Source organism: Nerophis lumbriciformis, linkage group LG21 (assembly GCF_033978685.3).
Source record: "Nerophis lumbriciformis linkage group LG21, RoL_Nlum_v2.1, whole genome shotgun sequence".
Taxonomy (NCBI): Eukaryota; Metazoa; Chordata; class Actinopteri; order Syngnathiformes; family Syngnathidae; genus Nerophis; species Nerophis lumbriciformis.
In genome coordinates this window covers 27107501-27119825 of record NC_084568.2, presented here as the reverse complement: position 1 = coordinate 27119825, position 12325 = coordinate 27107501, and the positions used below count along the sequence as shown (strand labels likewise).

General features: G+C 37.4%; 1 protein-coding gene across 1 annotated transcript in view; it reads right to left on the bottom strand.

Moving 5' to 3' along the window:
* Positions 1–12325, bottom strand: part of otoa (otoancorin) — a 53188-nt gene that overhangs the window by 14283 nt on the left and 26580 nt on the right. Inside the window, exons 10-14 of the mRNA XM_061983508.1 lie at positions 11229–11370; positions 7389–7579; positions 7197–7287; positions 5472–5574; positions 5208–5404 (exon numbers count right to left, since the gene is read on the bottom strand). Of these exons, the coding sequence (XP_061839492.1) occupies positions 5208–5404; positions 5472–5574; positions 7197–7287; positions 7389–7579; positions 11229–11370 (724 nt within the window). The remainder of the gene's footprint in view (positions 1–5207; positions 5405–5471; positions 5575–7196; positions 7288–7388; positions 7580–11228; positions 11371–12325) is intronic.

The window sequence follows — 12325 nt, the reverse complement described above, 5'->3', positions numbered from 1 at the left end:
AAAGTGCTTTTTTTGATTGATTGATTGAGACTTTTTTAGTAGATTGCACAGTACAGTACATATTCCGTACAATTGACCACTAAATGGTAACACCCGAATAAGTTGTTCAACTTGTTTAAGTCGGGGTCCACGTTAATCAACATTAAACTGCCTTAAGTTGTTGCTCAGATTAAATAAAATTACAAATCTTTTCTTCTGCATACAAAAAGTGCAACATTAAACCGTTTCAAGTCAACTCAGCCTCAGATTAACTTTTGTTTCCCCCCCCAGTGACTTTCATTCAATCTTCATGTTTTTTGCCAGAAAAATCAGTTTATCCACATTGTCTGCAGAAAGAGCAGACCTGCTTGCAGTTACAATGTCTCCAGCTGTGGAAAATACCCTTTCGCCGGGCACGGAGGTAGTGGGTATGGCGAGGTAGTGCCTGGCTAACTTGGCAGTGAGAGGATATATTGGCTCATTGTTCTTCCACCATAGAAGTGGGTCAAAATCTAGTTTTTAATGCAATATGGTCTTAAATCTGCTGCAATAAAAACACCAACGGCATTTGTTATTGCTTTAGCCCTGCCGAGGAGAGGCTGCTCGAATGCGGTGTTTGCACGACGCCCATCTTTCTCTTTGTTGAAGCGATGTTCACTTGGGGGCGGTGCCGCTTCAAATGGGTTTAGCATGTTTGACGTGTTGGCAGAAGCATACCCTACTGCTGCTGAACAATGTCGGCAAACCGCTTTCGTTTTGTCCGCCTCTCGTCCTCCATTGTTGTATCGTACCGCGAAACCGAAGTGTTCCCAAACGGGAGATCTTAACGAGGCAAGAGGGTCTTCCAGCTCTGGCTTTTACATGTTGTCGTAGCCTAGGCTGACCATATTCTGAAATCCCAAAAAGAGGACACATATATGCGTGCCAAGGGGGGCAGAACGCCAAGGCCGGGACTAGGTGAAAATTTGCCAATGATACTCGAACTTGCTTTATAAATAATATATTTATTTAAATAAAGCATTTTTTCTCCTCTGTTGACAGCAGTGTTGGCGCTAGGAATTTTCAAAATGGGGTCCCACAGTAAATTTTTGGGGTGCCACTTTTTTGTAAGCGTTTTGAAAAAAAATTAAAAACGTATGCATTATCCTATTATATCTCACATTCTATATTGTGTTTTGGAAAAAGGTTGTCATAAACGTTACTTAATTCATAAAAAATAATAAAAAAAGAAAACAAATTTGTAAATATATGTAAATGTATTCAGTTATAAACATTCATTCACTTTCTTCTTTCCTTCATGGATCTAAACTTTACCACTGCTGGTAGTTTTTTTCTATGTTTTTATTCAATAAGTTGTAGGTGTATTTATTTCAGTATAAAAGTGTAAAAAGTGTTTTGCTTCGGTCATGAAATGATGATAATGGTGTGCCAGGGCATACACACATTTTATATTTAACGCTTAAATCTCTGGAGTCTACATCAACTTCAGATCTATTCCTCATTTCAAAATGTTTTAGTTTTTTTTATGTTGTTTTTTTTGTTTGTTTTCTGCCCTTTTTTGTCAAACAAAACTATGTTTTTAATGGCAAACACACAAAATATGCAAAATCTTCCACCAAAAATATTTTTCTAAGTGGAATATTTGATGTGAAGTAATCGGAACCTTGCATAGGTCAAAAATTCATAATAATATTGATTTTAATTCAATATTATGTTTTGAGCAATGACAGTTTGAAAGAAAAAAAACAGCTTTGTTTTATTAACATTGCAACTTTTCGCCACACTGTGAACCCACAACAAACAAGAATGACAAACACATTTCAGGAGAACATCCGCACCGTAATACAACATAAACAAAACAGAACAAATACCCAGAATCCCATGCAGCCCTAACTCTTCCGGGCTACAATATACACCCCCCCCCCCCACCCCCACCAAACCCCGCTACCACCAAACCCAGGGGCACCCAGTGTGATGTGTGGCTGTTGATCAAGTATGTCTTGCAGTCGCTTATGTGTGTCTACAGAAGCCAAATACAACATGTGACTGAGCTGGCACGCTGTTTGTACAGGCTGTAGAGGGCGCTAAAGTCAGTGCTGTCACGGCATGCCCTTAATATTGTTGTCTGGGTGAAAATCGGGAGAATGTTGCCCCTGGAGATTTCTGGGACGGGCACTGAAATTCGGGAGTCTCCCGGAAAAATCGGGAGGGTTTACAAGTATGACGCTGTCAAGCGCCATTCATATAAAACTTGCCGCACTAACATTACATTTTCATATTAAGATGCGGGCCGCAAAATAACTTGTTTGAGACCCCTGAGTTACATTATTATATCAACTATCAGAGACAGCTTCAGGAAACTCTTCATTTAACATAATGTCGTTTTTTGCTGCTTCAACAGCGCTCAATCAACACAGAAAAAGGTAAAGTGAAATAACTTAGTTGTTAACTGTAGGTCAATAATGCTTGTCTTTCTCTCAGGCAGACACGTACACACACACTCACACACTGCACAGTGAGCTATCGTTACGCTAAAAGCTAATTAGCCTTCACCTCAAGGACTGCGAGCGAGCTGAGCTGCCGCTTATGTTTGTAGAACGTCAACGGGCTCGTAGTGATGTTACTAGTAGTTGAGTTGTAGGGGACTGGGAGGTGTTTATTATAATTTGGGGAGAGCCGCCTTATGCTTACCTGCTAAACACCTATCTGCTCACCCCACCGCAGGAGTACTGACTCTATGCACTCTGAATACGCACGGCTGATTGGCTGTTACCGCTCTGTGTGTAACCAATCAGATGGTTCTGTGGGTGGGACAATGCTGGGTGCTGCACAGACGTACTGACAGAGGCAGAACAAAGCGTAGCAGCTTGTCAAGACTAAGGCTGAAACACGCGTCGACGTAATCGACGTCATCGGTTACGTAAATACGTTAACGCCGTTTTTGTGCGTCGACGCGTCGCATATTTACGTCACACTACTGTCATGGCGGAGCGCAAAGCAGACGATGCGAGCGAGGGGAAAAAAGCACGCCAAAAGTCGTCAAAAGTGTGGGAGTATTTCAATAAACGGCCTAATAATGTTGTTGTATGCACACTGTGTCGAGCGGAAATGGCCTATCATAGCAGCACAACGGCTATGAACGAACATTTGAAAAGAAAACACCCGACAGCGTCCTTGCCATCACCATCAACTAGTCAATCGTCCGCGTGAGTCTACGTTGTCATTATTACACAAAAACATGAATGTGTCATTTGTATCTGCGTTGTAAATTCATAAACTAAAGCACCATTTCGCTCTGAGAGGCGCGTTTGGCGTGCCTGTTCAGTGTTTACAAAGACGCGCTCCTCTTTAACGCTGTGGAGAGGCGGCGGCGGCGAGCGAGCGGCGAGGCGGGGTGCGCCGGGAGCGACGCCGCAATCTCGCTGAAGAAAAGGGGAGCAGCAGAGAGAGAGGGAAGAGAGACTGGAAGGAGCCAAAGTGAAGCTGACGTGGAGCGAGAGAGGAGGAGAGCCAGAGACAGGGGACGACGAGCGAGCGAGGAAGAGGAGCCGAAAAGTGAGGAAAGAAAGAGAAAAGAGTTGGAAGAGAAAAGACTTTGTGTAAAATTAAAAGATTGTAAACATGGCAAAGCCGTCAGGCGTTCAGTCTGTCGGTCCTGAAAGAACCCCACGGCACAAGACGTGTCACAAACGCTAACGTTAATTAGTTGTGCAAATACCTTTTACAACATTAACAGTTACATATACTATGTACAAACGAACAATTAACTTTCACTTTAATCATACTATCATTGTTGTGTTATTAAGCAAAATAAGCAATACTTTTACTTTTGTTGAAATGTTTACACTGTACACTTTTTTTGTATTGGATGTTTAGCTTTATTTTTGCACATTTTAGCAAATAAGCAATACTTTTACTTTTGTTGAAATGTTTACATTGTTGTTACAGAATATTTCCATTTTGCACTTTTTTGTATTGGATGTTTATCTTTATTTTTGCACATTTTAAAGCAAAATAAGCAATACTTTTACTTTTGAAATGCTTATACTATTGCAGAATATTAAGATTTGCACTGGATGCTTACTTTTATATTTGCACATTAAAAAGCAAGTAAGCTACTTTTAATTTTGTTAAATGGTAAAAGTTTTAAATGTTTACATTGTTACAGAATATTTTGTCATGTTGTTGTCAATGTTGACTGAGTGGCCATACTTTTTTTTTTGTAAATAAAAGCCATGCCTTTTGAAAAAACTGGCCTACATTTATTTTTTCCTCTTCATTTTAAATTAAAAAAATAATCAGTAAAAGGAAAAATAATCTATAGATTAATCGAAAAAAATAATCTATACATTAACCGATTAATCGAAAAATAATCTATAGATTAATCGATAGAAAAATAATCGTTAGCTGCAGCCCTAGTTAAGACGTTAGTTTAGACGGTGGCTCTTTGTTGTTAAGGCGGCCGCCTTAACAACCAAGCGATGCGGGAAACCCTGCCTTTACACACTGATGTCGCCTTTTGATGCAGTAAAGGGGACCTTCGATCCCCTTAGGGATCAAAGGTCTGTAATATCATCGCTGATGCAGTAAAGGGGACCTTCGATCCCACAGGGGATCGAAGGTCTGTAATATCATCGCTTACTTGCAGTGATTTCTTCAGATTGTCTGAACCTTTTGATGATATTACGGACCGTAGATGGTGAAATCCCTAAATCCCTTGCAACAGCTCGTTGAGAAATGTTGTTCTTAAACTGTTAAACAATTTGCTCATGCATTTGTTCACAAAATGGTGACCCTCGCCCCATCCTTGTTTGTGAATGACTGCACTTTTTATGGAAGCTGCTGTTATACCCAATCTTGGCACCCGCCTGTCCCCAATTAGCCTGTTCACCTGTAGGATGTTGCAAATAAGTGTTTGATGAGCATTCCTCAACTTTGTCAGTCTTTTTTGTCACTTGTGCCAGCTTTTTTGAAACATGTTGCAGCATCAAATTCCAAATGAGCTAATATTTGCAAAATAACAAAGTTTTCCAGTTCCAACGTTAAGTATCTTGTCTTTGCAGTCTATTCAATTGAGTATAAGTTGAAAAGGATTTGCAAATCATTGCATTCTGTTTTTATTTACGATTTACACAACGTGCCAACTTCACTGGTTTTGGGTTTTGTGTAAAAGAAATACTGTACATGTAATTAGTCCAAAATGTTTTGTTTTTAAATATAGGCTTTACCTCAGTTGCCTTTTTACTGAGCACGGTCAGCTGCTCTAAGTCGTAGTCGGGGATGGAACCAAGCGTTTCCATGGTAACAAGGAACATGTCTGATGACATCGCATCCAGTTGATCAGCTGACCAGAACACGTTGTCCATTCCCAGTTCTTCTATTAAATCTACTGTTGGTTCGTTACTGTTCAAACTGTCTGTCATGACTGAGAGGTAGAATACATGATGTGAGTGTTGTGTGTTAAATAACAACACAAGACTATCTCTTCCTACCTTTGTCCTCCCTTTTAGATGTGATGAGCTTGAAGAAGGTCCTCTTCAGAGCTTGTGTCCTGTGTTGCGATCTCAGGAAATAAAAGACCTCGATCATCCAAGGCTGGCAGAAGGTAGAAAGCAAAGTTGTGATGTGTGGAGAATTAACTTACACAACTACACCATTAGCATCTTCTGACATGTTTGGTCGTACTGATATCAAACACTATGATGAAACCCATTCCATAATCATGCTGCACTCCACACATGACAACCGAAAATAATTGATCTAATCAAGATACTCAAAGCGTTTTGACACATTTTCCACACTCACCCATTCACACACACACTGATGGCGTAAGCTCTCATTACCCATCAGGAGCAAGGGTGAAGTGTCTTGCTCAAGGACATGACGGACGTGACTAAGATGGCGCACCAGGAACCCTCAAGTTGCTGGCATGGCTGCTCTACCACCCTAGCCACACAGTCTCCAAATTTCAAAACTTAATTTTGTTCTACACAAAAGCAGTGTTTTAAAAAAAAACACATTTCATCATTTTAAGTGAGCGTACAATTTTTTTTGTAGGTACATTTAATTAGAGTTATTGTTTTGTCGAATTGTTACTTTTTGAAAACAAACTCGGGGTCCCCAAACTTTTTGACTCGGGGGCCACGTTGGGTTAAAAAAATGTGCCAGGGGGCCGGCTGTATATATATATATATATATATATATATATATATATACATATATATTGTATATATATATATATATATATATATATTAAGCGGTAGAAAATGTATATATATATATATATATATATATATATATATATATATATATGTGTATGTGTGGGAAAGAAAATCACAAGACTATTTCATCTCTACAGGCCTGTTTCATGAGGGGGGGTTCCCTCAATCATCAGGAGATTTTAATGGGAGCATTCACATACCATGGTTTATATAGGGCACAGAGTGGGTGGGTACAGGCTGGCGTAGGGGCGTGGTGATTGGCTCATGTGTTACCTAGGAGGTGTTTCCGTCTGTGGCGGCATGCTGTTACAATTTCGCTGCGCTTGTTGAGGGATGACAGGTCTGGACGGTAAATAATAAACAGTTTCTCTTTCAAGCATAGGTTGCATCTTTTATTACCACTATTGTAAGGTGTGCTGGATGCAAGAATTTGCCATGTTATTGAATATTCAACATTATTGTCTTTGAGGTCCCAAATGTGTTTGCTGAGTTCTGTGGTATTCCGCAGGTTTTGGTTCCTGAAAGAAGCCTTGTGATTGTTCCATCTGGTTTTGAATTCTCCCTTGGTTAATCCTACATATGTGTCGGATGTGTTAATGTCCTTGCGTATGACCTTAGATTGGTAGACAACTGATGTTTGTAAGCACCCTCCGTTGAGAGGGCAATCAGGTTTCTTTCGACAGTTACAGCCTTTGTTGGTTTTGGAGTCGCTCTGTCCGGGGGCCGACGGCTCATTTGCAATTGTTTTGTTGTGGTTTGAGATGATTTGTCGTATATTGTTCATACAGCTGTAGCTCAATTTAATGTTGTTCTTGTTGAATACTTTTCTTAGGGTGTTGTCTTTGGGAAAGTGTTTGTCAATCAGATTGAGGAACACAAATTCCTCAATCTGATTGACAAACACTACTTAAAGCTTAAAGATGTACAGTAGATAATGGGTTTCACTATGTAAAGCTATATAAATATAATTCACTTCACAAACTGTAAGTGACACACCTTAAAGGGCAGCGCAAACAGAGCATTTTCATCCCAATCCCAAAGTGGACCAAGTGACTCCATAGTTTCCTGTGACCATTCAGATGGGTTCCTGCAGGAAATAGTAAAAAGAAAAAAAAAGACATTACACTGTACTGTCTTCCTGTACCTATAATATCTCAGTTGTCCACCAGGAGCAGGATTGAAAAGTACCCAAAGTTTTCTTTGATGAGCTGCATCAGGGCTTCTCTGTGAGGAACATACTGACAGGAAGCTATGACCTGCATGCTGACGTTGAGGGTGTTGGCGTCCATTAGGCTCAACGTGGACGCTGGAAGCTCACACACGAGTTCTCCAAGTCTGGAAACATCTTCTACGGTCAGCAGTGATGACATGTTCTTATCCTGAAAACATGCATTTGGAAATGAGGTTAAATATTTCCTTCAAGGCTATTTCTGTTAAGTGAAAAAATGTTTTAGGTATTTTCAAACTTGGGGATTTTTTGTAAGAGGATTATTGCCAATTAGCTGGAAGTTATCAGTGTACAAACAAAATATTGAACATTATGGTTTATGTCATGGTACCTATCTTGTAAGCATATAAAGTATTGTCATGAAAAATATGTTATAAACAATGAATAACTCTTATTACATATTTTTTATATTCACAATTACTCAGGAACAAAGTACTATACAATTTTACTAATCATACCATTTTAATACAACTTCAATTTTTTTTTAAATTAAATCTTAAAGAAATGTTTCTGTATATATTATGCATTAACCTTTTCAACATTGTTCATATAATTGCAAAAATATTTTTGGAAAAAGTTTTTTGTCCTTCAAAACATAATGAAAATGTAATTAAATATAATATAAGGAGTTTACCCGTGAACATACATTATATCTACTGTATATATTCTCATAATTATTTGTGTGTTGCGAGATATGTTTATATATGCATTCTTATGTAATGTGTCCATGTAGCGATTATTACAGTCTGTAAGCAGACATGCTTGCAAAGATTACGTTTTTTTTTGGAAAATGTCCATAAAAATTCTCTAGTAATGTTGATTTATTTCTACAATTTATTATATTTTTATATTTGTTATTAATTGTATGTAATGTGGAGATTATAAATACAGTATATAATCAGACATGTGAAAAATGTTTGAAAAAAAAAAAGATTTTATCGACCTTCAAAACAATGAAAAATTTAATTTAATAAAATAATATGAAGAGTATTCCTGAGTTCATAAAACATATTTGCTGTATCTGTTAGAAAAATGGCCTTGGACCCTATTGAAAGTGTTCATAAAATGATTTGTAAAGTGTTAATTTATATATACTGTTCATGATCTGTTTTTATATTATTCATCGTACGTAATGAATATTACTACATTTTATAAGCAGACATGCATACAAAATATTTTAATACTTTTTTTTTAACTTTATAACATGAAACATGTTCATAAAATTATTTTTCAAGAATATTACATTTCTTCAATGTATCTATATTAATATAATTGTGTGTAATGTAGCGAAAATAAATACAGTATATAAGCAGACATCAGTGATGTGCAGTCACTAGAGGCAGGTGAGGCGGGGCCTCACCTGCCATCATGGAAAGAAAAAAAATGTAAAAAGAAAAAAAAAAATGTAATTGTTATATGTATCCAGTGATTATACTATAAAGTTATTTTCCATTTAACTTCACCAGTTTTAGATTATTTTTATTCAAAATCGCTGAATTTTCACATTTGCCGTTCAAATACTGAGAAGAGACGGTGCGGTGAACAGTAGCCAGTTGAGGCACGTCACTCAGTGCCGCAACATGGATTGCGCAATGACTCGGCTAACTGCTGGCCTGCTGTGCAGTGAGACTGTATTGCTATATGAACTATATTATACATTTCCATAGTTTAGTTAGCTGATGTATATAATGTACAGTGTATTTTGTCAACAACTGTATGTGTGTAAAGTATTTCTTGTGCTGAGCGATCATAAAACGGCTGCAAAAGACGCACTGGCTGAGGCTCGCCTCCTGCACCCCCGCCGTAGAATTGTTATATCAACTAAAGCCCACACTTAAACTTTCCACGTGCAAGATTGAATCTATTTAAAAAAAATATTTCATAAGAAGCCAAAAAGTGCAAAAACAATAATGTTGGTGTTGGAGGAGTTGTGAATGACTGCAGGGACACAACATTAGATACACCTGCAGACTGCAGGTGTACCTAATTCACAACTCCTCCAACACGAACATTATTGTTTTTGCACTTTTTGGCTTCTTATTAAATAACTTTTGTAACCTATTTTCATGGGCTTTCCTCTTTGTGATGTTAAGTTCCTGTTATGCGCTGTTATACAGTATATGCCTTGAGCTCTTATTTTGAAGGCGCTAAGAGCGGAAGTGATGTCACGTTGCGGAGGTTTTTGAAAGAACGTAAATAAAGTGGTCCTTGTGTAAACTGGAGTCTCCGTGTTTGTTATTTTGTAGTTTCATACAGTATAGGCGACATTTATAAACCCTCGGTTACACTTTTTTAATAGATTCAATCTTGCATGTGGAAAGTTTAAGTGAGGGCTTTAGTTGCGGCGCATGGACTTAATTTCTAAGTAAAGGTAAGACCATGATAACGTTTTTTTTTATTAAATGTGCTTTTTTGTGTGCTACAGTTTGTATGTGTAAAGTTAAAGTTAAGTTAAAGATTGTCACACACACACTAGGTGTAATGAAATTTGTCCTCTGCATTTGACCCATCCCCTTGATCACCCCCTGGGAGGTGAGGGGAGCAGTGGGCAGCAGCGGCGCCGCGCCTGGGAATCATTTTTGGTGATTTAACCCCCAATTCCAACCCTTGATGCTGAGTGCCAAGCAGGGAAGAATGCTGGTATGAGCTTTTAAACATAACCCGTTAACTGCTGCCAATTAAATGGTGAATAAGATACTCTTTAGGGTTCATATGTTTGTAAATCTGACTGTGATGAAGTCAGTGCCTCACCAGCCATCAACCTCACCGCACGTCACTGGCAGACATGTAGAAAACGATTTTAAAAATGTCATTGAATGAAATATGAGTATTTCTGTGTACATAGATTATATCTACTGTATCTGTTAGAAAAAATGGCTTTGAAAACATTGAAAATGTTCCAAAAATGATTTAAATTTTTTTTAATTCTTATATTATACTATGATACATTGTTATATTAATGTATATAACTATGTTATGCAGTGAATATGAATACACTATTAAGCATGCATTATGCATTACATACTATACATTACCTTTGCACTATATTAATTTATATTATTATGTGTTGTCAACTTTGTACTTTTTTATGTCTGCCTGAAATAAATGAAATGAAAAATGAAATGAAGCTGGCATGCCTAGAAACTAATATTTCAATGTTATTTTTTGTATCATGACTACAATGAAAATGTTCATACAATTTCAAGAATATACATTTTTACATTGTAATTATTATATAGTCTTATTATTGACTGATTTATGTAACACATTTATTTTATATACACATAAGCAGGCATGCAAACTTTCTAAAAATGTATAAAATGAATGTTTTTTTACATATTTATCATATCTTTTTACATTTATTGACATAAGTGTATGTATAAATGCAGTATACAAGAAGACCTGCATGCCAACTTATTACATCTTTTTTGTTTTTCAAAACAATGAACATTTTATAAAACTATTTAAAAAATAATTCTCTATATTTCTTTATAAAAAAACGAATACAGTATACAAGCAGACATGCAAAAAAATAAAAAAAATAAAAATGTTGGAACAGAAACTAATTCCAGTAAAAAAATTATTTTTGTATACATTTTTATATTTTACATAATTTAAATATAATGTAAATATTATATTGACAGTACATTAAACTTAAGTACAGTAAATCCAAATTGTAAAATGAGTTAAGTGTATTTTATATTATTTCACAGTTGTTTAGAAAACATGTAAAAAAAAAATAAAAAAAAATCATACATTATTTTGTTTAATTTTTTTGTATTTGATAAGGCTGGTCCCACCTTGGTGAGGCAGTGCAGAGCTTTGTGCAGAAGCGCAAGTCGAGATGTTGATGGACGAGGCAGGGAGGAGAATTTGGCTGATTGCGTCTTGTTGAGGAACACTTCACAAACAGAATCAGGTAGATGGTTCAATTCCCAAGCCCTGGAAGACATGATACAAATGTATTATTTATATATATATATATATATATATATATATATGTATGTATATATATATATATGTATGTATATATATATATATATATATGTATATATATATATATATATATATATATACATACATATATATATATATACATATATACATACATATATATATATATATACATATATGTATGTATGTATATATATATATATGTATGTATATATATATACATACATACATACATACATACATACATACATACATAGATATGTATGTATATATATATCTATGTATGTATGTATGTATATATATATACATAAATGTGTGTGTGTGTGTGTAAAAAGGTGTGTGTGTATATATGTATATGTGTGTGTGTCCATCCATCCATCCATCTTCTTCCGCTTATCCGAGGTCGGGTCGCGGGGGCAGCAGCTTAAGCAGGGAAGCCCAGACTTTCCTCTCCCCAGCCACTTCGTCCAGCTCCTCCCGGGGGATCCCGAGGCGTTCCCAGGCCAGCCGGGAGAGATAGTCTTCCCAGCGTGTCCTGGGTCTTCCCCGTGGCCTCCTACCGGTCGGACATGCCCGAAACACCTTCCTAGGGAGGCGTTCGGGTGGCATCCTGACCAGATGCCCGAACCACCTCATCTGGCTCCTCTCGATGTGGAGGAGCAGCGGCTTTACTTTGAGCTCCCCCCGAATGACAGAGCTTCTCACCCTATCTCTAAAGGAGAGCCCCGCCACTCGGCGCAGGAAACTCATTTCGGCCGCTTGTACCCGTGATCTTGTCCTTTCGGTCATGACCCAAAGCTCATGACCATAGGTGAAGATGGGAACGTAGATCGACCGGTAAATCGAGAGCTTTGCCTTCCGGCTCAGCTCCTTCTTCACCACAACGGATCGATACAGCGTCCGCATTACTGAAGACGCCGCACCGATCCGCCTGTCGATCTCA